Raw genomic sequence first — 27,737 nt, forward strand, 5'->3', positions numbered from 1 at the left:
CTTTTACTTAAAAATACTGCTGAATTTAAGTGCAGAAAGTGAAAATCTAAGAATAGCAAATATTTTTCAGAGGTCATCTGAGCCACTTCCAGGAATTTTTCATAGTTTAATCTGACTAAAGCCTCAATTAAAATGACAACCAGTATGATGTATCAAATTATGCCTTACACATTTATCTGCTCAACAACTGTGTTTTGATTTCTAAGCTAGGGTATTTCTGAGAGCCTTCTTATTTCCTTAGTATCACCATTTTTTCATCTCATGATTGCCTTAGCAATTTAAAATCATGTCTAAAAGCTTAAGGTTATGAAAGCACAACATTTGCAGTATTCAATGATTACCTCTTTTTACTTAATTCAACGTACCAATATGAATACATGCATTACACACACACACACACACACACACACACACATCCTTATATATATAGATATGTTTTAATGTGAATTCCATATATTGACGATGCATACAAACGTATTGCAGCAAATACTAGGTATTTAAAATTCTTTAAAAATGTACTGAACAATTATGGAATACACAAAATAACAGCAATTAATGACCTCCTGTCATAAAATAAATAGTAATAATATGAGTTACAAATAATATTAAGTAGATTTAAGGCAGATTTTTTTGTCACTGTCATGTATTATTTGTAAAGGAAGAGAGAAATATTTTTCTCCATATAACTTGAACTTATCCCAGGATTCTATGAATGTTTCCCACAGTGATTCTTCCAAAAAAATTCTGTTAAGCACTCCTCAAGGTCAGGAGCTCATTCACCGCAGTGCTGACCTTCAGAGGTCACCTGAATGCAGTTAACTCTAAGTGCCGCCCTTCTCCTCCGGAGAACAATGAGCTTTTTAAAATATTAATCTTCTACATCTTTTTATATGCATCTTTGAAGACCACACCTACCTCTTTAGGGGTATTTAGGGTATTAAGAAAGGTGAAGACAGAGATGATTAGGTCTATGCAATATTTAGCACGAACCGTATCGTCACTGATTAAATTAGTATCACACTATCATTGTAATGATATGATAACATCAATCAATTTTTCAAATATCTACTTATTTTCATTACAATATTAATTTTGGTTACTGCCAACAAACTCTTTCAACTCTTTATCGAATGAGAAGGTGTAGGAAACTTATTCTTCTTACTAATTAACTGATAAGGTCGAGCAGATGCTAAAACAGCAGCCCTGCAAGCCCTGCACGATTCTGTGCAACTGCATGGGCGATATTGGCTTTATTTCAGCTACAGCATAGTTCCTCGTATTCTCCAACACATGAGACTTTCAACAAGCATTTATTCTAAATCTTACCCCCAACTCCCTTTCATTAATTAGCCTTCTCTTAGCAGCTGCAGGAAACTCAATTCGGTCTCCATTTCTGACTTCCACGAGCTATAGAAGGCCCAGCGCGTCTCAGCTCTGCTTCCACCCCTGCACTATAGTTGTGGCAGGGGTTTTCCTGCTTATCCGCTTCTACCCTTTCATAGAAAATAACCCATTAATCCACATCTTTACATTATGCCTAGGGGCTATTACCACCTTATTTACAGCAATCCGTGCTCTAACACAAAATGCTATCCAAAAAATGGTTGCATTTTCCACCTCAAGGCAGCTGGGCCTTATAATAGTCACAATTGACATTAATCAGCCACACCTAGTATCCCTTCACATCTGTACCCACAACTTTTTTAAAGCTATGTTAATTATATGTTCAGGATCCATCCATAATCTCAATGATGAACAAGACATTCGAAAAATAGGAGGATTACTCAGAACTTTACCATTCGCTTCCCCTTCCTGTATTACTGGTAGCCTAGAACTTACGAGTATGTCCTTCCTCACAGGCTTTTACTCCAAAGACCTTCTTATGGAAACAGGAAATACGTCATATACCAGCGCCTGAGTCCCTTGTCTTACTCTTATAGTCACCTCCTTGACAGCTGTCCACAGTACCCGGATGATTTTCTTCCTCTGATAGGACAACCTGGCTTCTCAACTCTGATTATTATTAATGAATGCAACCCCTTCCTAATTAACTCAATTAAGAGCCTAACAATCAGCAGTATCTTTGCTGAATTCCTCATCACCAACAGTATTCTTCCAGCTTCACCTCCCCCAACAACTACACCACTTCACCTACAGATCCCAAACTTTGCTCTGGCTCCTAGTCTTAAGTTTGGAGAGCCATGGTGGTTCTCAACTACCCTTAGAGTATGTGAGACAGACTCCCCTGCCAGTTCATAATGGAGCCACAAAAAAATGAGAGACTTAATGAGCCTGTGTGAGGGCACTAGGCATATGAAATATAAAGGACTGAACCCATGTGTTCTGCCTTCCACATTTTTCCCAATCACCCAAATGTGGACACTCTCAGGACTCAACTTGCCCTTTGTTCAGTGATGCCTGTCAACTGTGTTTAAATAAGCTCCCATTGACGAGGGAGATCTGGCTCTTAGCTTAACAGGTTCAGTGAAAGGCTTTACATTACTGATTATCTGTGAGAAATGAACCCTGATTTCATGTATTTGAGAATATTACAGATTACATAATGTCTTTACATTTTAGTTCACCTTTATTTTATGAATATGCTCCAAATTTTTATCACTTTCTCTTTTGTTTGAAGGCATGTCTTCATATTTCAGTCCACCTTTATTCTGCAACTATGCTCCAAATTATTTTATCACATTCTCACTCTCTTTTTTCAGAGACATGGGTATCCCACTTTACAATTCTGCATTCACTATCTCCTGGATTATTCTTTCAAATGTAAATAGGTTTTGTACTCTCCACTCCATAAATAATTTATACGGCCTTTGATTTACTAATTTACTATGTATGTTGGTTTATTAGTTTGTGTTTCTATAGCAGAATGCCCGAGGTCAGATATTTAATAAAAGAAAGTTTGTTATGCTGAAAGTCTACAATTGGGCAGCTACACCTGGTGAGGGACTCAGGCTGAGTCCATTTACGGCAGGGAGTAGAGAAGGAACAGGTGGATGCAAAGACACACGTGGTGAGAGAGAAAGCAAGAGAGAAAAACCAGGAAGACAGACCCATTTTAACAACTTGCTCTCGCAGGCACAAACCCTTTCCTGCTGAAGCGAAAATTCACCACCCTGACTCACCCCAACAACGCGAAGGCATTAATTTCTATGTGAGTGTTGATTCCCATGACCCAAACGCCTCCCAGTAACCCCTATCTCTTAACACTGCCAAATTGGAGATCAATTTCAACATGTGATTTCGCAGGGACAAGCCAAACTATGGATTATATGATGGTTTAAATGATGATAGTCTCCATCATTTTAAATTTTCTCCTTCCCTATCACTTTCTTTCTTTTGTTTATACTAAAGACCCAGGCAAAGTTTCAAAATAAGCAGTATAAAATAAAATTTTGCTGTAATTATTTCAAACTTAAAAGTAATGGTATTTTCTTACTCAGCCTGTGAATCTGGGATTTAATTTATTTCTTAATTTTGTTAACACTGTCACTTCAACCAGACCTCACAATCTAGTAGAAGTAACAGACACACAAAGCCATAATCTAAGTATGACATCATAATTGCCACAAATATCTGTTACGCATATAGAATCAAAGATCAGTTCTGTTTGGATGAGTCTTGAAGAAGGAATGAAAATTTTGCTGATGAATAAACAGCAACAGTGGTTCAAGTTCAGAGCCACGCCTACCTAAAGGAGGGCAAAGATGTTTTTTAGCAACTCAATAAAAGCAATGCCAGAATGGTCCACAGGAGGGAGATTTTAAAAGGAATGTGTGAGGAGCTGAAGGAAGTGTGCCATAATCCAGAGGTGGAGCTACTCCTGGTACTGACTGGCCATGGGGTATCAGGAGGTTGAACATTCACGTATGTAGGTGTTTTTCCTCTCTCCTGAAATACATTTTTCCCTTTATTTCCATAATTGTTTCCAGAAACACATTTCCATAACTAATCCTACTTTGTGGGTATATGTTGAGGAATGTTAAGTTTACCCTGTCCCCATGGATCCCTTGTGGAGGATGCTTTTAGAGAAAAGAGGGACATGGGGAGGCTTGCAAATTTCTAGTTGTTGTATAACCTCAAGGTCAGCAAGGGCAAGTGTGGGTTGCTTTTGAACCCGTCCCTTCAAACTGTTGAAGGAGTTTAAACAGGCCATCAGTCAGTATGGGCCTGAGTCTTTGCGCATGCTAGGATTATTAAATAATGTAGCTATTTCTTACCAGCTGATTCCAATTGATCTGATTTTGGGAAACGGGTTGAGGGACCCCAGGCAGGCCCTGATGCAAACCGGGGCCTATCCAGTGTGAACTATTCCCTTATCCCTATACAATGCTTGTTCCTCACCTCAGCTGGGAGTGCAGCAGATTTGTGCAGCTCTCAAAGGGTAATTATTTTACCAGGAGAACCCCCACAAAACATATCTACAGGAGTTTGTGGCCCTTTACGCTTCCCCCACCCCTGGAACCGTGGGCTTATTTTTAGGAAAATGTAGTCTTACTACTTAAGGAGATAGAATTCGTACAGGAGTTATTGATGTGAACTTTATAGGGGAAATTCAAATTGTAGTGTCTTCTTCTGTTCCTTGGAGTGCTGAGCCTGGGGAACACACAGCAAAGCTTGTAGTTACACAATATAAAAAAATAGAAGAAAGTGAAACTAAAAGAGAGGACGTGGAGGTACAAACGAGACAGAGCAGCACATTGGGTAAATCAAATTACTGGTAAATGTCCTACATGTGAGATTGTAATTCAGGGAAAGCAATTTAAAGGATTGGTAGATACTGAAGGCTTTAGAAAAGTTAGTCACTGAACAACACCTGAATAAACAATCCAAGGAAGAATCTGTAAGGCAATTAATCTGGCGGCGAGACCCACTCACAAAGAATTGGAAAAGGGCAACGTGATAACCTGGAGAAAAGGATTTGCTTGTATTTCTGCAGGTCCAAATCGGCAACTGGTGTGGGTACCATCCAGCCATTAAAAGCTGTACTATAAGCCAAATATCCAAAAAAGAGACCTGCAGAGGACCCCCCCGCTCTGCCCCCGTCCCAGTTGCAGAGGTGGTGAGACTAACATCGACGGGGAATACTGTTCCCACAAGGGGAACACGCCAAACATCACTACCAACTTGGGGTCAAATGAAATACGCTTTCACAAATAGCAGAGGAAAACCTGAAGAAAGCAGGACAGCCTATTATGGTAATCATGATGACGGTCGTCAAGGTTCAAGTGAGTATTTCTGGAGTTGGAATAGTAGTAAAAGAAAGTTTCACACATTGGGCATATATTTTTCCTTCCTTTAATGATCTCTGGCCTTAGTATTTTCTGTAATAATTTTGGAAATAAAGTAACGGTGTTTTGGCCATCAAAACCTGAATGCAAATAAAGAATGGTCCTCTAAGTTAAAAACATGAATCTGGAAACTCTGTGTGGTGATAGAGGCTGAGGTGCTGTGCAACAATTCCTATGAAATTATTATTGGTCCCCAAAGGGTACTTAGCATTTGATAGCACCAGTCAGTCCTCTTGTAGTAACATGAAATTCAGATGGTGAATAAAGAACTACAATTAATTGGAATTTATATATACTGAGACTGTATATACTCTAGACAACACTATTGTCTGGAGGGATGAGGACTAATACAACCATGGCCAAAAATAGTATGGCCAGTATTAAGGGCTGAATAAAAGAACTTTGAAAATACCTATGGCCATAAAACTGGTAAGTCTGGAAAGGAAAATATAATAGAAAATCAGGCCCTAATTTTTATTCATTAGAAGCTTACAAGAAATGAAAACTTTTTAGATTCAGAACTGTATTAAACCCCCTCATATCTTTTGGTGGTGGGAGAGTTACAGGTTAACTTTACTAGCTCTATGTAAAGTAAAATGAGACTGAACATAATCAGGAGAGAATAAAACAGCACCTGGAAAGGCCTTCAGACAGCATGTAAAGAGGAGGGACTCAGAGGGCCCGTGATGCCGCTTTCAGCCGGTCGTAGTTCCAGAACGACCTCGGCCCTATTTCCCAAAAGATTTCTGGGTCCCAACTCCTTAAGGAAGAAATCTAAGAGCAGGTAGTTAGGTTCCGAGGTGCTTGAGGAAGGTGCTGATAGATTGACAGCCCCAAAATTTGGATGAAAACACTTGGATAATCTATGATTACTGTTACAATTATGTTATTAATCTGTTCTGTTTCTCCTTGTGTAGTTTGCAAGTATGCATCCAGAAACCTCCCAGAAACGGTTCACCAAGATAGAGCTCCTTGCTTAGCTAGCTTTGTGAAACAAAGGGGGAAAACGTTGAGGAACATTAAGTTTACCCCGCCCCCGTGGCTCCTTTGTGGAGGATGCTTTTAGTTTGTAATTAGTGGTATGCGGGTAACAGCTGCCTACCTGATGCATTTTTGAGTTATGTGTAAATACAGAACACCTGTTTATTAATGAGAATCATCTGTGTAATTGCAAATAAATGCATCGATGAATCTGTGTTCCGGGCCTTCAGTCCTGGAGAGCTGTCAGCCTCGCAGGCTCTCAGGCTCTTGGTCCCAAGGATAGATCCAGGCTGTTGTACAATCTGGGTGTCTGCCTCTCAAATACCTTCAGCCCACCTGGGGGTCTCCTGACTGAGCTGGTTCTCTGTAGGTACAGTCCCTGCTGGAAATTACACCAGGACAAAGGTCCCTCTTAATTTATCCACCAGCAACCAAACGTTGTGGAATGGTCAAGGTAACAGCCCCAATAAATATTCCCCATCTAAAGTCAGTAATATTTTGTTTTTTTGAACATTTGTAAAATAGTGATTGATTTACACTAGGTTAATTTGGAGATGTGGCAAGATTGGGAGTTTTGGGAATCTAAATATTTCATCCACTCAGTTTTGTAATAGCACCTAGGGAAGATGACTGAGTAGGTTATTCATGATTACTGCAGAAAATAGACTCTCTGGGCTTCTCTCCCTTCACTTGTATAAAGAATGTCTTCAAGACTCAGACTTTACTAGGACATTAATTCATGACAATATGATAGACTAGGTTTTTCATTAGAGAAGAAACACCAAATGCTTTCCTGAAGGGAAAATGGCAGGAAAATATTTTCAGAAACTGCCTCCAGATCTCAGACTGAACTTAGTGGAAGATTGATCTTGTAGAAAGCACAAAGCCTTTCCAATTTTTTTTTCCAGGTGTTTGGAGACATATTACACAGGTGAACATGTACCTGCATTTTAACAGGTGTTCTTTCAGTTTCTATAAATACCAAACAGGATCTACTAAATTCCTTCAATGGTTCCCACAATGATTCTTCAAAAACAATTCTGTTAAGTACTCCTTGAGGTCAGGAGCTCATTCACAGGAGTACTGACTTTCAGAGGTCAGCAAAATGCTTAGAGTTTCCTCTAAGTGCTGTCCTTCTCCTTTGGCAAAAACTGAGCTTGTCTCTTCTATGTCCTTTTATAGGAATCTGTGAAGAGCACACCCACCTCTTTAAGTGGGTGGAGTATTAAGAAAGCTTGAGAATAAGATGATTAGGTTTATGTATTTCCTTTACAAAATAATAGTGTTAAAAAATCTCATTATCTTAAATCTATACAATGATACCATTTGTAACTCATATTCTTACTATATGTTTTATGAATTATGAGGATACTAATTGTTACTTTGTTTTCTATGATTCTTCAATAGTTTTGAAAAAATTTAAATACCTGGTATTTGCTCCAACAGATAGGTATGCATAATGAATATGTAGAGTTCATATTAATACATATACATACACAGGTATGTGTATATATGTAATGAATATTAATATTGTTGAATTGAGAAGACATTAATGAATCATGTAAGTGATGTGCTTTCATAACGTTCAGCTTTAGACATGACTTTAAATTAGTAAGGTAATGATGAGTGATGTAAAATAGTGACACTGAAAAAAGTAAGACAGTTCCCCAAAATATTCTAGTTTAGAAATCAAAACACAATTTTTTGACCAAACAAATATATAAGACATAATTTGATATGTGATGGTGGCTGCAATCTCACTTGAGTATTAATCTTATTCAACTATGAAAAATTCCTTAAAATGATAACAATGACCTATGGAGAATATTTGCAATTCTAAGATTTTCATTTCTTTCACTTAAATTCAGTGGCGTTATCAAATAAAAGAGAGTAAAGAACTTAAAATTGCCAAAACAAAGATTACAGTTTATATGTTAGGGCTCTCCAGACAGACAGAACTATAGGATATATATGTGTGTATGTACAGTTACATTCATGAGCCATTTCAGTCAACCAAAAATCACACATGGTAATCACATAAGATTATAATGCCAGTACACTTACTGTACCTTTTCTGTATTTGAATATATTCACATCCAAAATAATTACCCCTTGTGTTACTGTTACAGTTGCCTACAGTATGTAGTACACAACACACTGTACAGTTTTGTAGCCCAGGAACAAGCAGCTACACTGTATACCATAGGTGTGTAGTAGGCTATACCATCTAGATAGGTGTAAGTATCTTCTATCATGTTAAAACAGTAATAAAATTGCCTGGCTGGACTCAGTGACTCATGGCTGTAATCCCAACATGGGTAGATTACTTTAGGCCAGGTGGTCAAGTCTAGCCTGGCCAACATGGCAAAACTCTGTCTCTACTAAAAAAATAATAATACAAAGATTACCCTGGCATAGTGGCATGTTCCTGTAATCCCAGCTACTAGAGAGGCTAAGGCAGGGAATCTCTTTGACCCAGGAGGTGGAGGTTGCAGTGAGCCAAGATTGCACCACTGCACTCCAGCTGGGCTATAGAAGGAGACTCCATCTCAATAAATAAAACCACCTTACAAATTTCTCAGATCATATATCTGTTCCCAAGTTACACATGATTCTACAGGAGAGGGAATTCATCAGGAAAATTTGTTTTCTTAATTATGGAGTCTCAGCTGTTCCAATATAGACTGTCTTTAAGCTGGAATCCTAAGGATACCTGTATCCTGACTGAGATCAAGGCTGAAAGTCTCAGAACCAGCTTCAGGAGAAAGACAAAGGAAATTCCCTTTTCTCTGCCTTTTTCCTTTTATCTGAGCTATGAGCTGATTGGATGGTGCCTACCCACATTGAGGGATGATGGTCCCACTCAGCTCACCAACTCACATGTCTCTCTTCTCTGGAAACACCTTCACAGCCTCACCCAAAGCAATGATTCACCCGTTCTCTAGAGACTGGTTAAGGGAGTCATACTGATACCTAAAATTCACCATCACACCATAGAAATATGATTATACCTATTTGAGTTTAACAAAAATCTCCTGCATGTTAGTCTAGCGTTTGAGTATCCCTAGGAGAAGTTAATTTAACCCACAAGAAAATAAAAAGACCCAATATCTTTAATTATTCTTTTTTCTCTTCTACTAAACCTAGATTGGTTTAATTGCTGTCTTTTTCTTTGTTTATTTGGTTTTTTATTTTAAGTCCTAAGATAAATGTGTAGGACATACAGGATTGTTACATATGTAAACGGGTGCCATCGTGATTTGCTGACTCACTTCTGTATCCCTGTCTAAAAATAAGTCATAGAACCCTCTGGCCATCTTCTCATATTTCTTTGGCCAAAGTAGTTCTTTTTTCTTCCCAATCTCTCATAGTCATTCAGTCATTATTTGAAAGAAGAATAGGAACAACTACTGTTTATTCTAGACCACTTAGAACCAAAACCCAATTTCTAGATTCCATTGAGAAAATGAGTAATTTGGTAGATTTGTACTATGTTACAGACAGAAACTAGCAGAAGGGACTGTGTCTCGTCTAGTCAGTAACATCTGCTATTAAGCCTGCAGACTCTCTTTGTGTGTGGGAATTTTATTTATGTTAAGGAAGAAGTAGTTTGTTGTACTTTAATCAACACTGTCAAGAAAATAAAGCCATCACATATCTCCACATGTTTAGAAGTTTTTCATCAACCCAGGCTCCAAAATGACATGTTGCTCTTTCTTCTTCAGAAACATGGATTCTGGATTCTTGAAAGCCTTCCAGAGGACAGTCACCTGCCCTATCTGCATGAACTACTTCCTAGACCCAGTCACCCTAGACTGTGGGCACAGCTTTTGCAGGCCCTGTTTGTATCTCAGCTGGCAAGACATCCAAGTTCTAGCTCAGTGCTCTAAGTGCAGAAAGACAACACAGCAGAGAAACCTCAAAACTAACATTAATTTGAAGAATCTAGCTTCCCTTGCCAGAAAAGCCAGTCTCTGGCAGTTCCTAAGATCTGAGGAGCAAATGTGTGAGATTCACAGGCAGGCAAAGAAGATGTTCTGTGAAGTGGACAAGAGCCTGCACTGTTTGCTGTGCTCCAACTCTCAGGAGCACTGGGATCACAGACACTGTTCCATTGAATGGGCTGCTGAGGAACACCAGGTACGTGATGCCTCTGAAGATCTGTTTCTATAAAGCACACATAAAGTTCCTGTGAGGCTATGTTCTTGGAGATGGGATAAAGGCAACTCTGAGTCTATTTAATCATCCCTGTTCTGGTCTTTCTTAGCTGGAAACTTCTGAGATTTGACAAAAAAAGGGGAAAACAGAAGAAATGCCATTTACTAGGGGCTTATTTGTCTCTTATTCTGGACCCCCTCCCCATGTCACCATCTGTATGTTACTTTATTGTCTTCACTGATGCTTCAATTTATGGCTCTTTTACAGGAGAAGCTTTTAAAGAAAATGCAGTCTTTATGGGAAAAAGCTTGTGAAAGTCATGGAAACCTGAACATGGAAACCACCAGAGCCAGATGCTGGAAGGTTAGTCGCATATAAACTCTACTTCTCTAGGAATTTACAGTGGGCAAATGGGTGGCTCTTAAAATAGGAACTTGATATCAAACAGTAATGTTTCTGGGATTCAATTAAAAAAAGGGAGACTTGGGAGGCCGAGGCAGGTGGATCACGAGGTCAAGAGATTGAGACCATCCTGGTCAACACGGTGAAACCCCATCTCCACTAAAAATACAAAAAATTAGCTGGGCATGGTGGCGCGTGCCTGTAATTCCAGCTACTCAGGAGGCTGAGGCAGGAGAATTGCCTGAACCCAGGAGGCAGAGGTTGCGGTGAGCCAAGATCGCGCCATTGCACTCCAGCCTGGGTAACGAGCAAAACTCTGTCTCAAAAAAAAAAAAAAGAGACAACATTAAGAAAAAGTGGCCTTATTTCTTATATAGAGTAGTATGGCTGTTTGGTAGGATTTCTAACAAAACCACTAATGTTGCCCAAAGCATGCTGGTTTGTTTCCATACAAACCTTATAGCTGTACACCAACAGATACAAGAAACTGGGCCATCTCACAGCGTTCCATATGTGCTGGTGGGATAAATGCTGCTCACAGTAGTTATTTGACAGCCATGGAAAGCTCAAGTGAACCGTCTGAGTGTCAGTCAGCATTAATCTGAATGTTGATATGCAAGTAGTATTTGGGAATATATGAAAAATTTGATGCAGAAAAAGTGACAGAGCAGATCTACGGAAACCATGACATTAAGAATCTTAACTATTTCATGTTGAATAATATATATGATGAGAAAAGTGGTAACAAATGTGGATTCGTGTCTTGAGGGAGACATATAAACATGCCAGAATATTGGGAACTAGTATCTAAATATAAGGAGAACTCTGAGGACTTCCAAAATATTAAAAATGATTTTCTCTTTGTGGATGTATACTATGAGGGCATGATAAGTAATATTAGTTTGTTGGAAAGTATTTCATGAGACCCAGTCTATATCGACTATTAAATTAGAAAATTTACTGATAAAAAAGAAATGAAGCACCTCTGTCCTCATAAATCATGCAATCCAAATGAGAGAGGGAAATGGTCAACATGCAAATCTGTGCAATACGTGATGTGTTACAGTGTGGTAAGTTCTTTGTTGAAGAATAGTCGAGCAGGGAAGTAGAAAAGGACAATAGTGGCCAGAAACTGGAGATGAGTGTCTGAGTTTTAAATAGGGTGGTCAGAAAAAAGCCTCACTGAAAAATTCAAATTGAAACAAAGTTTTGAAGAGGAAGGGGAACACTAATGTGCCTATGGATATACATGCAAAACATGAGTGTATAAATATATGCATTATATATATATGCATATATAAAAAAATTATAGTTGGAGAGAAGAGCATAGACAGTAATTTTGAAGTTGTGTATCTTTGAAGGCCTGAGGGACCACAAGGAAGTCTATGTTTCAGATTGGGATGAGTTAGTAAAAGAATGGAAGGAAGTGAATTCAGAGAGACAAAGAGGGCCAGATCATAAATGTAGCCCTATTACGATAGGTTTTGCTGGATGAAATGCATTTAGCCGGGCATGCTAGTCTAACATCATTTCACATATAATGAGTTTAAACAACTTGTTGCATATCTCAGAAATAGAAATATCTATTTCTTTCCTAGTAAACATAGCTCAGTACTGCAACTCTTAAGCATGAACTGTTATTACTTTTCCATAAATGTGGGTTGGAATAGAGAAATCCGAATTTTGGGTTTTTTAAAATTTCTGACTGTCTTAGAAAACACATTATCTTGAATAAATTTAATGTAATCTGTCAGATATATCTATGTTGATCTTTATGTAGAAAGAAAGGAAATGAACAAAAGTTTGTGCATTCTGAGAGCTGGCAAGACTGAGTTTTAAACTATTGGATGTTCAAGAGACAAAAGGAATCAGTGAGATGTAATAAGAGATGATTAAACACATTTCTATTTTGAATAACCTATTGTCACTGCAGAATTATGTGAGTTTAAGACTGGAAGCAATCAGAGCTGAATATCAGAAGATGTCTGTATTTCTCCATGAAGAAGGACAACGTAATTTGGAGATGCTGAAAAAGCAGGGCAAAGATATTTTTCGTCAACTTACTGAAAGTAAAGCCAAAATGGTTCACAAGTGGGAGATTTTAAGAGGAATGTATGAGGAGCTGAAGGAAATGTGCCATAAACCAGATGTGGAGCTACTTCAGGTACAAACTCACAATGTGGTTTCAGGTTTTTGAATATTCACATGCATAGGTATTTTTCTCATGGCTGAAATCCATCTCCCTACCTTTATTTCCATGATTTGTTTCCAAAAACACATTCCCATAACTAATGCTACTTTGTTGGGAGAGTATAGCCCCGCCACGGGATTCTACCAGACCAAATGTACCTCCTACTTTATCCACTAGCCACAAAATTTTGTGGAATGGTCAAGGTAACATCCCCAATAAATATTCCCCATCTAAGTCAATAATATATTTTGGATCATTGGACATGTATAAAATAGTGAAATGGTGAATGATTCGTTTACATTTAGGTTACTTTGGGGACATGGCAAGATCTGGAGTTTTGGGAATCTAGGCTTGCATTAATATTATTTTTGGGTCCATTCATTTTGGTGATAGGTTCTGGGAAAGGTGACTGAGTAGGGGTTCTTGCTGGTTACCACAGAGCATAGACTCTCTGGGCCTCTTCTTCCTTGACTTGTTTAGGGAATATCTTCAAGACTCAGACTTTCCCAGGACATTAATTCATGACAGTACCAGTAACTGGGTTCTTCATTAGAGAAGAAACAGAAAATGCTTTCCAGAAGGGAGGATGGTAGGGAAATAACATCTTCAGAAACTAACTCCAAATCTCACAATGAACTTAGTAAAAGATGTGCCTTGTGAAATGCACGAAATCATTCTATTTTTGTTTTACAGGGTTTTGGAGCTATATTACACCAGTGAGTGTGTACCTAGATTTTAGCATATGTTCTTTCAGTTTCCACAAACATCAAAGCAGACTCTACTAAAGTCATGGCATAAGTGATTAAGATATTGATACTAATTTTTCTGGATCTACTTTTGTTCCCACACAAAAAGAGACAAACCACAAAATAAATAAATGCATAAAAGAAGAGTGAAATAAAGCAAGCATGTTTATTCCCGATTTCTTTTTTGTCGCTTAAAAGCTTGCATAGGTGAAAGATAAAGTTTTGTTTCTGGGTGGTGAGAAAGTCCTGAGAGGAAGCAGGAGAGAAGAGGGGGAAGTATTTTAGCAGGGAGGAAGTGTTGATGATTTGTTGTTTATACATATATACATATCGGTTAGCAAGTCTGAAAAATAGATTGAAAAAACTGTGGAGAATTAGAACTGTGTGAGTCTCTAGGGAAGCTTGTTGCTAAAAGGCAGATCTCCCTACCTAGAACAAGTTTTGCATCCTTTATCTTGAAAGGGAGCCGCAGATGCAGCAGTCTTGCCAGAATCCCGCTATTTCAGAAGAAGATTTCAGGGGAGTCTGCCAAGAAGTGAAACTCAGAATTTCATTTCTTAATACTTTCAAGGCCATAAGGCTAAGAAACCTTAGGAATTTAGGACACACACAAAAAAAAAAAAAAGAAAGGAAAATCAGATTGAATTCCGATTCAGACTCTTCCATCATGCTTTAAAATTCAGAAACAGTAAATAAGAATAAATTTCAAAAAGGAAGTAATAATTTTTGAATAATCAAATTTGTGGGTTCAAAGGATTCTTATGAAATGTCTTTTAAATACAAATAGTGATTTTTATTTACTTTTTGGCTGTAGATGTTGTAACCACATCTTTCTCCTTGCAGGAGTGAGTCTGTGCTGCTGCACGTGCCCCAGCCTGTCAATCCAGAGCTCAATGCAGAGCCCATCACTGGACTGATGGGCAGGCTCAACCAATTCCGAGGTAAGTCTCCACCCATTGGCAGCACTCCCACTGTCTAAATATTATTTGTTGTTAGGATCACATAGGTAGTATTTCACACTTTATCAGATATTTTTCTTCTTTATAAACATAAGTGAACAATACAGCCGTGCAACCCTTTATCTGTGTATGTATTTATAGTCAGATTTACAACATTAACATATAGTCAGATTTGAAAGATAGTGAAAAACAAACACATTCTGGTCTTCTACGCACTGAGTTATATAATGGGAAAAAGGAGTAGGGTAGCAAATTTTAAAAAGGAGCAAATGGAACAGTGCTCAGAATGAAGGTGAGTTATTTAATGTTAAATACAAAATTACACATTTCTTTATTCACTTGAACTGCTAAGAACTGTTCTTTTGGGGAATATAGTTTACTGTAGATTCTTGGGGGTTTGTATTTTTTAAATGGATATATATTCATATATTACAAAAATTTGAGTTAATGTATAAAAATAAAAAATCATTTTGTGAATACAAGTAAAATTACAAACAAAACTAAGTTCAGTTTAATTGCAGTATGAAGTCATATGTGTTAAGTCTAAAATCCAGCTTCATCCCAGAGCTAGCATGGCGGACCACAGAGAGAATGGTAAAAGATTTTGAAGAAATCTGCTTTAAATTACCACATATAACATGGACATATGGATTTCTATCAGTTATCTAGAGTGAGTTTTGAGTAACTGAAAATCTTCACATTCTTTCCAAAATGATAGCAATAATTTTTAAGAATAAGAAAGATTTCTAAATAATTACCTTGATAACAAAATAGGATTTAGAGAATACAATGTGTATATTTTGCTTTGAAAATTGGATTGAAAGAAGTTAGTCTCACATTTAACTCTCAATATGTAAGTTTTTTTTTAAAAAAATTCATATCCATGGTTAGGGTTTTGTTTGTCTTATAGGTAATATTAATCATCGCTATATTTTATTAGAAATTACAAGCAAAATTCTCTTTATGACTTTTTTTCTTATTTACACGTGTATGCTTTTTTTTTTTTGCAGTGGATATTACTTTGCATCATGAAGAAGCCAACAGTCGTCTCTTCCTATGTGGAGATTTGGGAAGCCTGTGTATTGGATGTCACCGTCAAGATGCGCCCCATATCAATGCATCTGAAAGTTTTCTTGCATGGGGTGCTCAGACTTTCACCTCTGGCAAATATTACTGGGAGGCCCATGTGGGGAATTCTTGGAATTGGGCTTTTGGTGTCTGTGATGAGTACTGGAAAGAGAAGAATCACAATGGCAATATACATGGAGAGGAGGGACTCTTTCTTCTTGGATGTGTTAAGAATAACGTTCACTGCACTCTCTTTACCACATCCCCGCTTATGCTGCAATATGTCCCAAGACCTACCAGTCCAGTAGGATTATTCCTGGATTATGAAGCTAGAACTGTAAGCTTTGTTGATGTTAATCACAGTTCCCTTATATACACCATCCCTAATTGCTCCTTCTCACCTCCCCTCTGGCCTGTTTTTTGCTGTATTCACTTCTGAACAGAGCGAAATCAAACCTAGGTTCATATGCTGGGGGAACCCGTTTATCCCAGGAAGCCCTTTTCCTTATCAAACAGGACAAATAGGTTCTATTTTATGCCTTAAATTGCCTTCTAATGTTATCAAAACTCATTTATTGTGTTACTATTAAATATGATGAAAACACTAAAAGTATATGTATTGGTTCTTTATTAAATAATTTTTGAAAAATTATTCATGATTATGGCATAAATTATACTTTTTTTTCTTTATTGCTGACTGTCACTGAGTGAAAGAATAGATGACAGACATGTGTGAATGGAGTTAAAATCAATGGAAGAGAGTTAGGATCCTTTGCTTCATGCAAAAACTTAGAGTGAATGCTCAGTGATAACTGGGAAATGTTTTTCTTTATCTAACCATACTGCACTTATCTATCATGTTTCATTGTATTAATATATCCTTTGAGGTAATATTATTTGACCTACGCTGGGTTTTATTTTGCAATTCTCACCACATATATAAATAATCCTGCATTATTAGTGTGCTCTTCTACATTGAAATACACGAGTTGATCAGACCAATGCTGGATTAATTAAATTCTGGAAAAGAAGTATAATACTGAAACCATACACAGTCATTTCCTGATAGATTCAAGTTCTGAAGGTAAAGGGAGCATGTACAATATTCTCATAAGAATTTTTTAATCAGGACAAAAAGTTGGTTTGTTTTAATAATGATGACTTCTGTGTTTCAAAAAACATGATACAAGAATTGAAATGCAAACAAATAGTGGAGAAAGATACTCACCTCAACATACATAAAATAAAATACAATATAGATGTGTGATGAATACTTAAAAAAGACAGGGAATTCAATAGAAGTTTGGGTAAAATACCTGAACATGCACTTTACAAAATTTGATTCATAAATAACTGGCCAAATATTAAAAAGTGCTCACTTTCATTAGTCTTTAAAAGTAAGAGTTAATCTACCAGTTGTCCCATAGGCACCCATAAAAATACCAAAATTTAAAGACACAATGTCATATGTTGTCAAAGATAGAGAATAAATGAAATTTATTCATGGCTGGGAAAATGGAAATGGAAATCCTTTTTTGGCAAACTGACTATTAGCATTCTTTATGGGCTAGATGTTCTAATTCTAAAATATAATCAACTGATTTCCTACATATACTTCAAGATATGCACAATATTTTTCACTGAATCAATTTTTATTGGACCTCCAAATTAGAGCCAAAATATTCTTCAACACTAGAATGGCTAAATACAGTTGGTGTATTTATGCAAAATAATCCTATAAAACAGAATAAAAAATTTCCTGAATGCAACAGTTGAAGAATCTCAGAAACAAGTTTAAGCAGAAGAATGGAAACACATGAAGATTATATTACAGTGGCTTATTTATATAAATTGCCAACTCCTTAAAATAGTATTACAAGTTAGAACATTGGATAACATTTTAGGAAGGTAATGGTTAGAAAGCCTGAGAAATCACTAAGGTAATACACAGAAAACATTACAATCGAGTTAAAGTGATACTCATTTTTTTCATAGAGAATTACATTTGTTTGACAACCTCTCCATCCTTTATATCACAAAGGGAAATACAAGAAATGGCACTGTTCTCAGGGCTTTGGTGAAACTCATTGAACTTTGCAAAGGAAAAAAGAAAAAAGGAAAAACAAGTATGTGTTGGATTTAGACCTATACCTGAAGGTGGGACAGGATCACTAAAAAGGCTCCAACCCTGAACACCCAGAAACAGCATCAACCTAAGACTGGGACTTCATCAGAATGATGGAGGATGCTTCCCCATCCTCTCCCACCCACAACTAGGTTAACTGTTGTTGAGTAACAGATCAAAACAGTGTCTTCTGGGAGACTGAACAGAGTTTAGAGGAAGACTTAAAGTTGAGGAAAAAGCAGATAATGACAAAATCTGGCAAGCCAGTCCAACCCCAAACACAAAGTAACACTAGATCAGCATCAAAACTGCAGTTCCTTGGAAGTAGCTCAAACAGGAACAAGTCCCCAAACCACATCAACTCCTGACAAAATTGATTCAATATCCCCCACTTAAACACTCAGGTAAGGACTCGTATAAGGAAACACATGGAATTTGCATTCTATATTATTCTATACTACATAATTGTATTCTTTTGTTGAGACAGGAAATTAATGGGCTATAATGTTTTACAAATACAGACAGAAGACACAGAATATTAAGACCTTGAAGACAGTGCATTTGAGAACACAGTTTTATCATAGGAGACCACTTGCAGGGAACACATGATATCCATGGCTGACACACCCACCTGTCGTTCCTTGTTTGCTGTCATTCAAGTAGTTTCAATAGATAAATCGGTGATTTGCTTTCAAACAAATATTAATGATTAGGGTAGCCTTGAAGGGTTTGTAAGTGACTATACTATACAATGTGATGCTAGGCTTAATGTGTCATTTCAATGCTGTTGTACATTATGCAGGGGAAATAATGTCTTATTACACATTAACTGTGACAGCCACTAAAATGTGAACTAGTTTGCATAGGTTAGTCCTTTGGGCAGCACGATGTTGCTCTAGTCCACCAAGGCTTAAAGATTCACAATGTAGAGGAAAAAAATATGAATTAAAGCATTTCTACTAAAATAGATTTTAATAGCTGGTGTTAACAACTTGCATAACAAAAGGCAAATTATATTAATTACATTGTAACATTCTGTAAGCCCCTTCATTTGAAAAACACTCAATGTTTTCTTCAAAACTGTTATACTCTTAAAGTTAGTCTTACAAATGAATTGTCAACCAACATTCTACATATTTTGTAGCAAATAGACTGAACAATGTCAAACTGAACAATGGTTCAATTTTGATCACAAGTCAAAGATCAACAGTTTCACTTCATGCCTGTGATACACTTGGTGCTGCTTCCCAAATGCTCAACAATTCATTGTATGGACACCGGAGAATGGGACTGTGATGTAGTTTTCTCTTTTCCTTTAAAGTACATAATTCTTGTACTTTAAAGTGACAGGGTGTCATCATGAGGCTCTTGTGAGGTTAAACCACAAAGACCCAAGCAAATCACCAGCCTTTTTGGAAGAACAAGAGGAAAGGAACCATCATTCTCAGCAAACTGACACAAGAACAGAAAATCAAACACCACATGTTCTCACTCATAGGCGGGTGTTGAACAAGGAGAACACATGGACACAGGGAGGGGAGCACTATACACGGGGGTCTGTTGGGGGGGAGAGGGGGGGGACAGAGGGGGGTGGGGAGTTGGGGAGGGATAGCATGGGGAGAAATGCCAGATATAGGTGAAGGGGAGGAAGGCAGCAAATCACACTGCCACGTATGCACCTATGCAACAACCTTGCATGTTTTTCACATGTACCCCAAAACCTAAAATGCAATAAAAAAAAAAATACTTAATGTAGATGATGGGGGATGGATGCAGCAAACCACCACGGCACGTGTATACCTATGTAACAAACCTGCATAATCTGCACATGTACCCCAGAACTTAAAATATAATAAAAAAATAAATTAATTAAAAAGAATTGTATTTTATTTTAATACCGTGTGCACTACACTCTTTTTTCCTAGTTGTATGCTATCACAGTTAGTAAGCATAATGAATTATATCAGTGACACTTTTGCCATTTCATAGTTTCAGCTTTTGTGCACTAATTATTGCAAATATAAAATTTCTTCTGGCATAAAACCAGACACACAGACCAATGGAACAGAATAGAGATCTCAGACATACATCTACACATTTACAAACAATTCCTCTCTGACAAAGGCATCAAGAACATACACTGGGCAAAGAACAGTCTTTTCAATAAATGATCCTGGGAAAACTGAATAACTATATGCAGAAGGATAAAATTAAACCCCTGTCCCTTACCATACACAAAAATCAAATCAAAATGGGTTAAAGACTTGAATGTAAGATCTGAAACTATGAAGCTACTAAAAGAAAGCATAAGAGAAATGCTCCAGGACATTGATCTGGACAAAGAACGTTTTTCGTATGACCTCAAAAGCACAGGCAACAAAACGAAAATAGACAATGCGATCGTATGAAGCTAAAAAGCCTCCAGCAAAGAAAACAACCAACACAGTGAAGAGCCAACCACAGAATGGAACAAACGATTTTCAAACTATCCATCTGATTAAGAATTAACAACTAGAATGTATAAAGAGCTCAAATGACTCAATAATAAACAAACAAAAAATCTGATTGAGAAATGGGCTGTTGAAGAGGCTGAGGTAGGAGGATTGCTTGAACCCAGGAGTTTGAGATTACAGTGAGCTATGATTATGCTACTGCCCTTTAGCTTGTGTGACCGAGCAAGAACCTGCTTCTAAAGCTAAAAATAATAATAGTTAAACATAAATAAATAAAAATTTTAAAAATGAACAAAAGATCTGAACAGAAATTTCTCAAAAGAAAGACATACAAATGGTCAACAGGTAGATTAAAAAATGTTCAATATCACTAATCATCAAAGAGATGCAAATCCAAACCACAATGCAATATTGTCTCACCTTGATTGAACTGGGTTGTATCAAAAAAAAAAAACAGGCAATAATAGATGCTGGCAAGGATGTGGAGAAAGGAGAACACGCATACGTTGTTGGTGGGAATCTACATTTAAAAAGCCACTATGGAGAATAGTACAAAGGTTCCTCAAAAAAAGTAAAAATAGAATTACCATGTGATCCAGCAATTTCACTACTAGGTATATATCCAAAATAAAGGAAAGCAATGTATCAAAGACATGTCTACATGCCCATGTTTATTGCAGCACTATTTGCAATAGCTAAAATATGGAATCAACCTAAGTGCTCATCAACAAATGAATGGATTTTAGAAGTTGTATATATACGTAACGGAATACTATTCAGGTACGAAAAAGAGTAAAATCCTGTCATTTACAGCAACATAGCGGGCGCTGGCCATTGTGCTTAACATAATGAGCATAGGCCGTTATGTTAAGTGAAATGACAGAAAGTCAAATACGGCATGTTCTCACTCATACGTGGGGGTTAAAAAAGTGGATCTCTTGAAGATACTAAGTAAATTGGTGGTTACTAGAGGCTAGCAAGGGGAGTTGGAAGAGGAGACGAAGAGAAACAAATATAAATGTATATATTACCACTAAATGGTCCTCTATAAATGCTACAGATGGTAAATTATATATGTATATTTTACCTCAATAAAAAATAAATTAAAAGCATTCTGCTGTATGTTTATAGAGCACATGTGAAAGACTTTCTCTAGGGTTGTATCAGTTTTCTATTCCTGCTATAGCAATTTACCACAAACTTAGTGGCTTAAAAGAACACAAATTTTTGTAAGCTTTGAGTCTGTTTAAAGTTTGTGTTTTACACACAAACTTACTATCTTAGAGTTGTTTTGTTTAGAAATTTGGTAGGGCTCTTACTGAACTAACATCAAGATGTCGTCAGGCTGCATTTCTTTCTGAAGGCTCTAGGAGAGAATTTGGGTTGTTGGAAGTATTCAGTGCCTTGTGGTTGTGGGATTGAGATCCTGGGTTTCTTCCCGGTTGTAAACTTTGGGTCATTCCCAGCTTCTGAGGGTCACTGGCTTTCCTTGGCTTGTGGCCCCCTTCCACTGTTTTCAAAGTCAGTAATGGCAGGTCACGTCTTTCTCATACTGCCATCTGTCCGAATCTCTGCATCCAGAAAAAATTATCTGCTCTCAAGGAATTATGAGATTAGATTGGATTTACCAAGATAATTCAAGGTAATTTCCCCATCTCAATGCCCTTAATTGTAATCCCATCTGCGAAATATCTTTTAGCATCTAAGTTAGCATGTTCACCTTATCTGAAGACTGGGATGTGACTGCCTTTAGTGGGGGCAATTTTCTGCCTAACCCTAAGATGCACAACTTGCGGATGTACAACTAGTTCATGAAAATTAAACAATTTCAAACCTACAAGAAAATATTTTCTAAAACGAGCATCTCATAGTTGTATCAGTTTTCTATTCCTGCTATAAAAATTTATAGCAGGAATTTCTATAAATATAATTCTGATACAGTATTATATTTACTTTACAATGTTTGCCAATACTGATACAGATATTTAATTTTATGGTTAGTTCAGGATGATATGACATTGTGAATAATATATTTGTTCATTCATTCAACAAACAATTTTTATCAGATACCAATGATATGCTGGATAGTGTCATGGATCCTAAAAATATAGTTAATTTTTTTTGAACAAAGTCCCTGCTGTGATAAAGCTTTTATTCTTTGGGACAGGCAGACATTAATCAAGATAAATAAATGCAAGGGCAAATTGGGGGGGAAAATTGGATTGGAGAGCTTAGGATCTGGACCCAGAAAATAGGAGATAAAAAGGGACTCCTGAAAATAGAAGATTAAAAAGGGAGGGAAAAGTGCTGACACACATTTTGCCACACAGATTATTTAGTAATGACAGTAAAAAAATTTAGCAACACGCTCTTAAACGTTTAAGAGTATGTTTAACTGCACTAGGCATTTAGTAATTTTAAAGACCAATTGTTAAGTCAAATTGCTGTATTTTATGTGTTAGAGTGAGTTCAGAAAGGTCCACTGTATTACTGAACAGGAAAAGTTTTAATTTCTGACGATGATACTGATACATTACTGCCACCTTGTGTAAATATTCTCTTAGCACAGGCTATTATAAAAAACAACCAGGGTATGTAATCTGTTGTAACAAGAACCATTTTCTTTTTTTTTTTTTTTTGTCCTTATTTCTTTTCCTTATCATACTTTAAGTTCTGGGATACATGTACAGAATGTGGAGGTTTGTTATGTAGGTATACATGTGCCATGGTGTTTTGCTTCACCCATCAACCCGTCATCACATCAGATATTTCTCCTAATGCTATCCCTCCCCTAGCCCCCACCCACCTACAGGCCCCGTGTATGATGGTCGCCTCCATGTGTCCATATGTTCTCATTATTCAACTCCAGAAAAAAAAAAAAGAAGCATTTTCTACTTTCCCAATTTCTTAAATACAATGTTTTAAAAATATCTGTATGCTAATCCAGCTATTACACTGAGCACCCATAGAGGAAGGAGGATCTTGGATGAGTCTATTTTCTTCTGGTCCAAATGACTCTGCATGAAGCTTAAGAAAGTCAACTACGTTCTTTCCTTTTTTCTAAATAGCTTTGTCGAGGTATAGATGACATACAATAAACTGCACATATTTAAAACTGCATAATTTGAGAAATTTTGACATAAATACATGTATGTGTGTAAGACCACCACCATGATCAAAATGATGAACATCAATCGCCTAAAAACTTCCCTGTGCCACTTTTTGTTTTGTTTTGCTTAAGACGGGGTCATGTCATGTTGCCCAGGCTGTTCTCAAACTCCTGGGTGCAAGTAATCCTCCTTCCTCAGCCTCCCACAGTGCTGGAATTACAGGTGTGAGCTGCTGTGCTAGGCCTCTTTATGGCATTTTGTCATCTCACCCTTCTGACCTTCCCTGATGCTCCTCTCCAAGAAATCTCTGGTCTGCTTTCTGTCACTATGGATAAGTTTGCATTGTCTGGAATTTTATATAAATGAGTCATAGAGTATACACTTGTTTTTGCCTGGCTTCTTTCACTCAATATTTGTTGTGAGATTTATTCTTGCTATATGCATACATTTTTATTGCAAAATAGTGTCTGATTGAGTGACTATATCACAGTTTGTTTAACCTTTTATAGTACTTGTTAATGGAAATCTTTGTTGTTTCCAGTTGGAGGGTATTATTTGTGTGTGTGTGTTTGTTTTAAGACAGAGTTTCACTCTGTCACCCAAGCTGGAGTACAATGGCACAATCTCAGCTCAGTGCAACCTCCACCTCCCGAGTTCAAGCAATTCTCCTGCCTCAGGCTCCCAAGTTGCTGGGATTACAAGCATGCACCACCATGCCCTGCTAATTTTTAACGGAGACAGGTTTCACCATGTTGGCCAGGCTGGTCTCGAACTCCTGACCTCAGGTGATCCGCCCGACTCAGCCTCTCAAAGTGTGAGGTGGCGTGAGCCACCGCGCCCTGCTTGAGGGTATAATTTTTAAAAAGCTGCTGTGAACACTCATATACAAGTCTTTATATGGACATATGCTTTTGTTTCTCTTGGGTGATACCTAAGAACGAAATGGTTGGACCATCTGCCTGTTTTCTGACAGCATCCAATTAAAGCAAACCCTTTCTTTCTTAGACATTCACTCCACTCCCAACCAAAGGTTATGTCCTGTAATAGGTTCCTAGTAACATCCTATTACTAAGACACTCATCAGTTTCTCTTGGTATGTGTTCTTCTTGTAGCTGACCTGGCGCAGTGGCTCATGCCTGCAATTGCAGCACTTTGGGAGGCCGAGGTGGGCGGATCACTTGAGGTCAGGAGTTTGAGACCAGCCTGGCCAACATGGTGAAACTCCATCTCCACTAAAAATACAAAAGTTAACCAGGCATGGTGGTGGGCGCCTGTAAGGCTGAGGCAGGAAAATCGCTTGAACTCAGAAGGCAGAAGCTGCAGTGAGCCTGAGATCACGCCATTGCACTCCAGCCTGAGTGACAGAGAGAGACTCTATATAGAAAAAAAAAAAGTTATAGCAAATCCAAATTAATTATGGGTGTGTTTCTAGAGGGCTTTGCCTGAAATTATTTTCTAGAGTTTTTTTTCTATTTTACTTAAATCATCTGATATATTGGCATAAAGTTCTTCAAAATATTTTCTTACTATTCTTTTAATATCTGTAAAATCTACAGCCATATCACCTTATTCATTCCTGATATTGGTAATTTGTGTCTTCTCTTCATTTCCTTATCAGTCTGGCTAGTGTTTTATCAAGTTTATTCATCTTCCCAAAGACCAGTACGTTTGATCGCAATTGTTTTTTGTTTCTGTATGACTGAGTTTTGCTGAGATTATTACCTCTGTGATCCTGTGTACTTTAGGTTGTATTCCTATTCTTTTTCTAGTTCTTAGGATAAAATATAAAGTTATTGATTTGAGATCTTTTTCTCTTTTCTAATATGTAGGCTTTTAGTGCTAAAAAATTTTCCCTTAAATACCACTTTACTGGTATTGGGTACAGTTTTGTATGTTGTATTTTCACTTTGAGTTTAAAACATTTCCTGATTTCTCCTTAGATTTCCCCTCTGAGTCATAGGCTATTTAAAATATGTTATTTTAAAATTTTCAAATAATTGAGAATTTTTCAGATATCTTTCTGTTACTATTTCTAATTTTATTTCACTGTGCTCAGAAAATTATTTTGGGCTGCCACGTCCGAAACCCGGAGCAACCACTGCCTCAATCATGGTGTCGGTAATTAACACTGTGGATACCTCCCACGAGGACATGATTCACGACGCCCAGATGGACTACTGTGTCACCACCCTGGCAACCTGCTCATCAGACGGGTCCGTCAGAATCTTCGGTGTGCGCAAGTGGAGGGCAGATCCTCATCGCCGACCTCAGGGGTCATGAGGGTCCTGTGTGGCAAGTGGCCTGGGCTCACCCCATGCATGGCAGCATCCAGGCATCGTGCTCCTGTGACCAGAAAGTCATTAACTGGAGAGAGGAAAATGGCACCTGGGAGAAGAGCCATGATCATGCGGGACTCAACTCCTCAGTGAAGTCTGTGTGCTGGGCCCCCCATGACTACGGCCTGATCCTGGCCTGTGGGAGCTCGGCTGGGGCCATCTCCCTGCTGACTTACACAGGGGAAGGCCAATGGGAAGTAAAGAAGATCAACAACGCTCACACCATCGGCTGCAATGCCGTCAGCTGGGCCCCGGCTATTGTACCTGGAAGCTTCATAGACCAGCCATGGGGCAGAAACCCAATTACATGAAGAAGTTTGCATCAGGTGGCTGTGACAATCTCATCAAGCTGTGGAAGGAGAAGGAGGATGGCCAGTGGAAGGAGGAGCAGAAGCTGGAAGCGCAGACTGACTGGGTTCAAGACGTGGCCTGGGCCTCCTCCGTCGGCCTGCCCACCAGCACCATCGCCAGCTGCTCCCGGGACGGCTGTATCTTCATTGGACCTGTGATGGTGCCTCAGGCAATACGTGGTCCCTCAAATTGCCACACAAGTTCAACGATTTCGTGTGGTATGTGAGCTGGTGCATCACAGCCAACATCCTGGTGGTCCCTGGTGGAGACAATAAGGTGACCCTGTGGAAGGAGCCGGTTGATGGGCAGTGGGTGTGCATCAGTGACATCAACAAGGGCCAGGGCTCCGTGTCGGCATCAGTCACAGAGGGCCAGCAGAATGAGCAGTGACAAGACAGGTGGGGCCTGGCTCCCCACCCGCCAGCTCCAGGTCTGCCCCTTCCTGGGCCAACTGACCAAACAACTGGGAAGAGCCCCCAACTCCAACAGGATCATTTTCCCAGGAGTAGTTCCAGATGCAGCCACAGGTTGATCATCTGCCTTAACAGGATCAGAGATGTTTTATAATCTACCGTCCAGCTGAAAGCACTCATGTAATGAGGAAGAAACTACAAATGACGTTCAAATCTATTTTAAACTATTTTGGGCCATTTTTATGTACCTTTGGGTTCAGGCCTTATTTGGGGGGTTTTGTTTCCAAAGTAACTAAATAAAGTCATATTGCTTATTAATAAAAAAAAAGAAAAGAAAAAAGAAAATTATTTTGTGTAATTTGAGCCACTTCAAACTTGTTTAGTTTTATGGCCCAGAATAGGAACTATCCTGTTAAATGCTTCCTGTAATTCTGAAAAAAATGCACAATCTGCTGTTGTTGGTTGACAGTGTTGCACCATCTTATATGCTTCTATTGATTTTATGTCTACTTTTTCCATCAACTGTTGACAGAGGAGTTTAAAAATCCACTATAATTAGGAACGTGTTCAATTCTTCTTGCAGTTCTATCAGTGGCTGCTTTACGCATACAGAAAGTTTGTTAGTAGGTGCATATATGTTTTCTATTTGTTACAAGTATTCTTTTCCTCTTGTTCTAACTTCTTTTGGCTTGAGTATTTTTTGATTAAATCTTATCTGCTTTTTTCCTTGTTAGCTGTATGCTTTGTTATTTTAGTGACTGCTTTAGGGCATACATTTTTAAATTATCAGTCTACCTACAGGTGATATTATACCACTTCATGTATAGTATAAGCACTTTACAACAGTATACATCCATTTCTTATCTACATGTATATGGCAAAAATATACATCTATTTCTTGTCTATATTCACTACAATAATATGCGTCCATTTCTTAAATCATATGAGTAAGATATTTGTCGATTTAGGACAGAATAAAAGACTAGAGAAATTCAAAGAATGATAATTGAGGGTAGCTGCCTCTAACAGCAAAGGGTATCTCATGGATAGATATAAATAGACTCGACTCTCTGAATTATCATTCAGTAACGTTCTAAAACTTTGAGACTAACGTCCTCCTTTTCCCTCACACAAATTC

General features: G+C 37.9%; 1 protein-coding gene and 1 pseudogene across 1 annotated transcript; both read left to right on the top strand.

Moving 5' to 3' along the window:
• The first annotated feature begins 5,157 nt into the window (after positions 1-5,157).
• LOC105711936 (putative tripartite motif-containing protein 49B) lies at positions 5,158-16,250 on the top strand. Its single transcript, XM_012444865.3, has 7 exons — positions 5,158-5,243; positions 10,013-10,427; positions 10,713-10,808; positions 12,781-13,011; positions 13,732-13,754; positions 14,628-14,725; positions 15,754-16,250. The coding sequence occupies exons 2-7, from the start codon at positions 10,017-10,019 to the stop codon at positions 16,248-16,250; spliced, it is 1,356 nt and encodes a 451-aa protein (XP_012300288.2). The 5' UTR covers positions 5,158-5,243; positions 10,013-10,016.
• On the top strand, positions 12,937-27,088 carry LOC105711937 (protein SEC13 homolog; annotated as a pseudogene).
• The last annotated feature ends 649 nt before the right edge of the window (positions 27,089-27,737 follow it).

This window comes from Aotus nancymaae, unplaced genomic scaffold, assembly GCF_030222135.1.
Source record: "Aotus nancymaae isolate 86718 unplaced genomic scaffold, 86718_ANA_hifiasm-v0.15.2.pri h1tg000059l, whole genome shotgun sequence".
In the NCBI taxonomy this organism is placed as follows: domain Eukaryota; kingdom Metazoa; phylum Chordata; class Mammalia; order Primates; family Aotidae; genus Aotus; species Aotus nancymaae.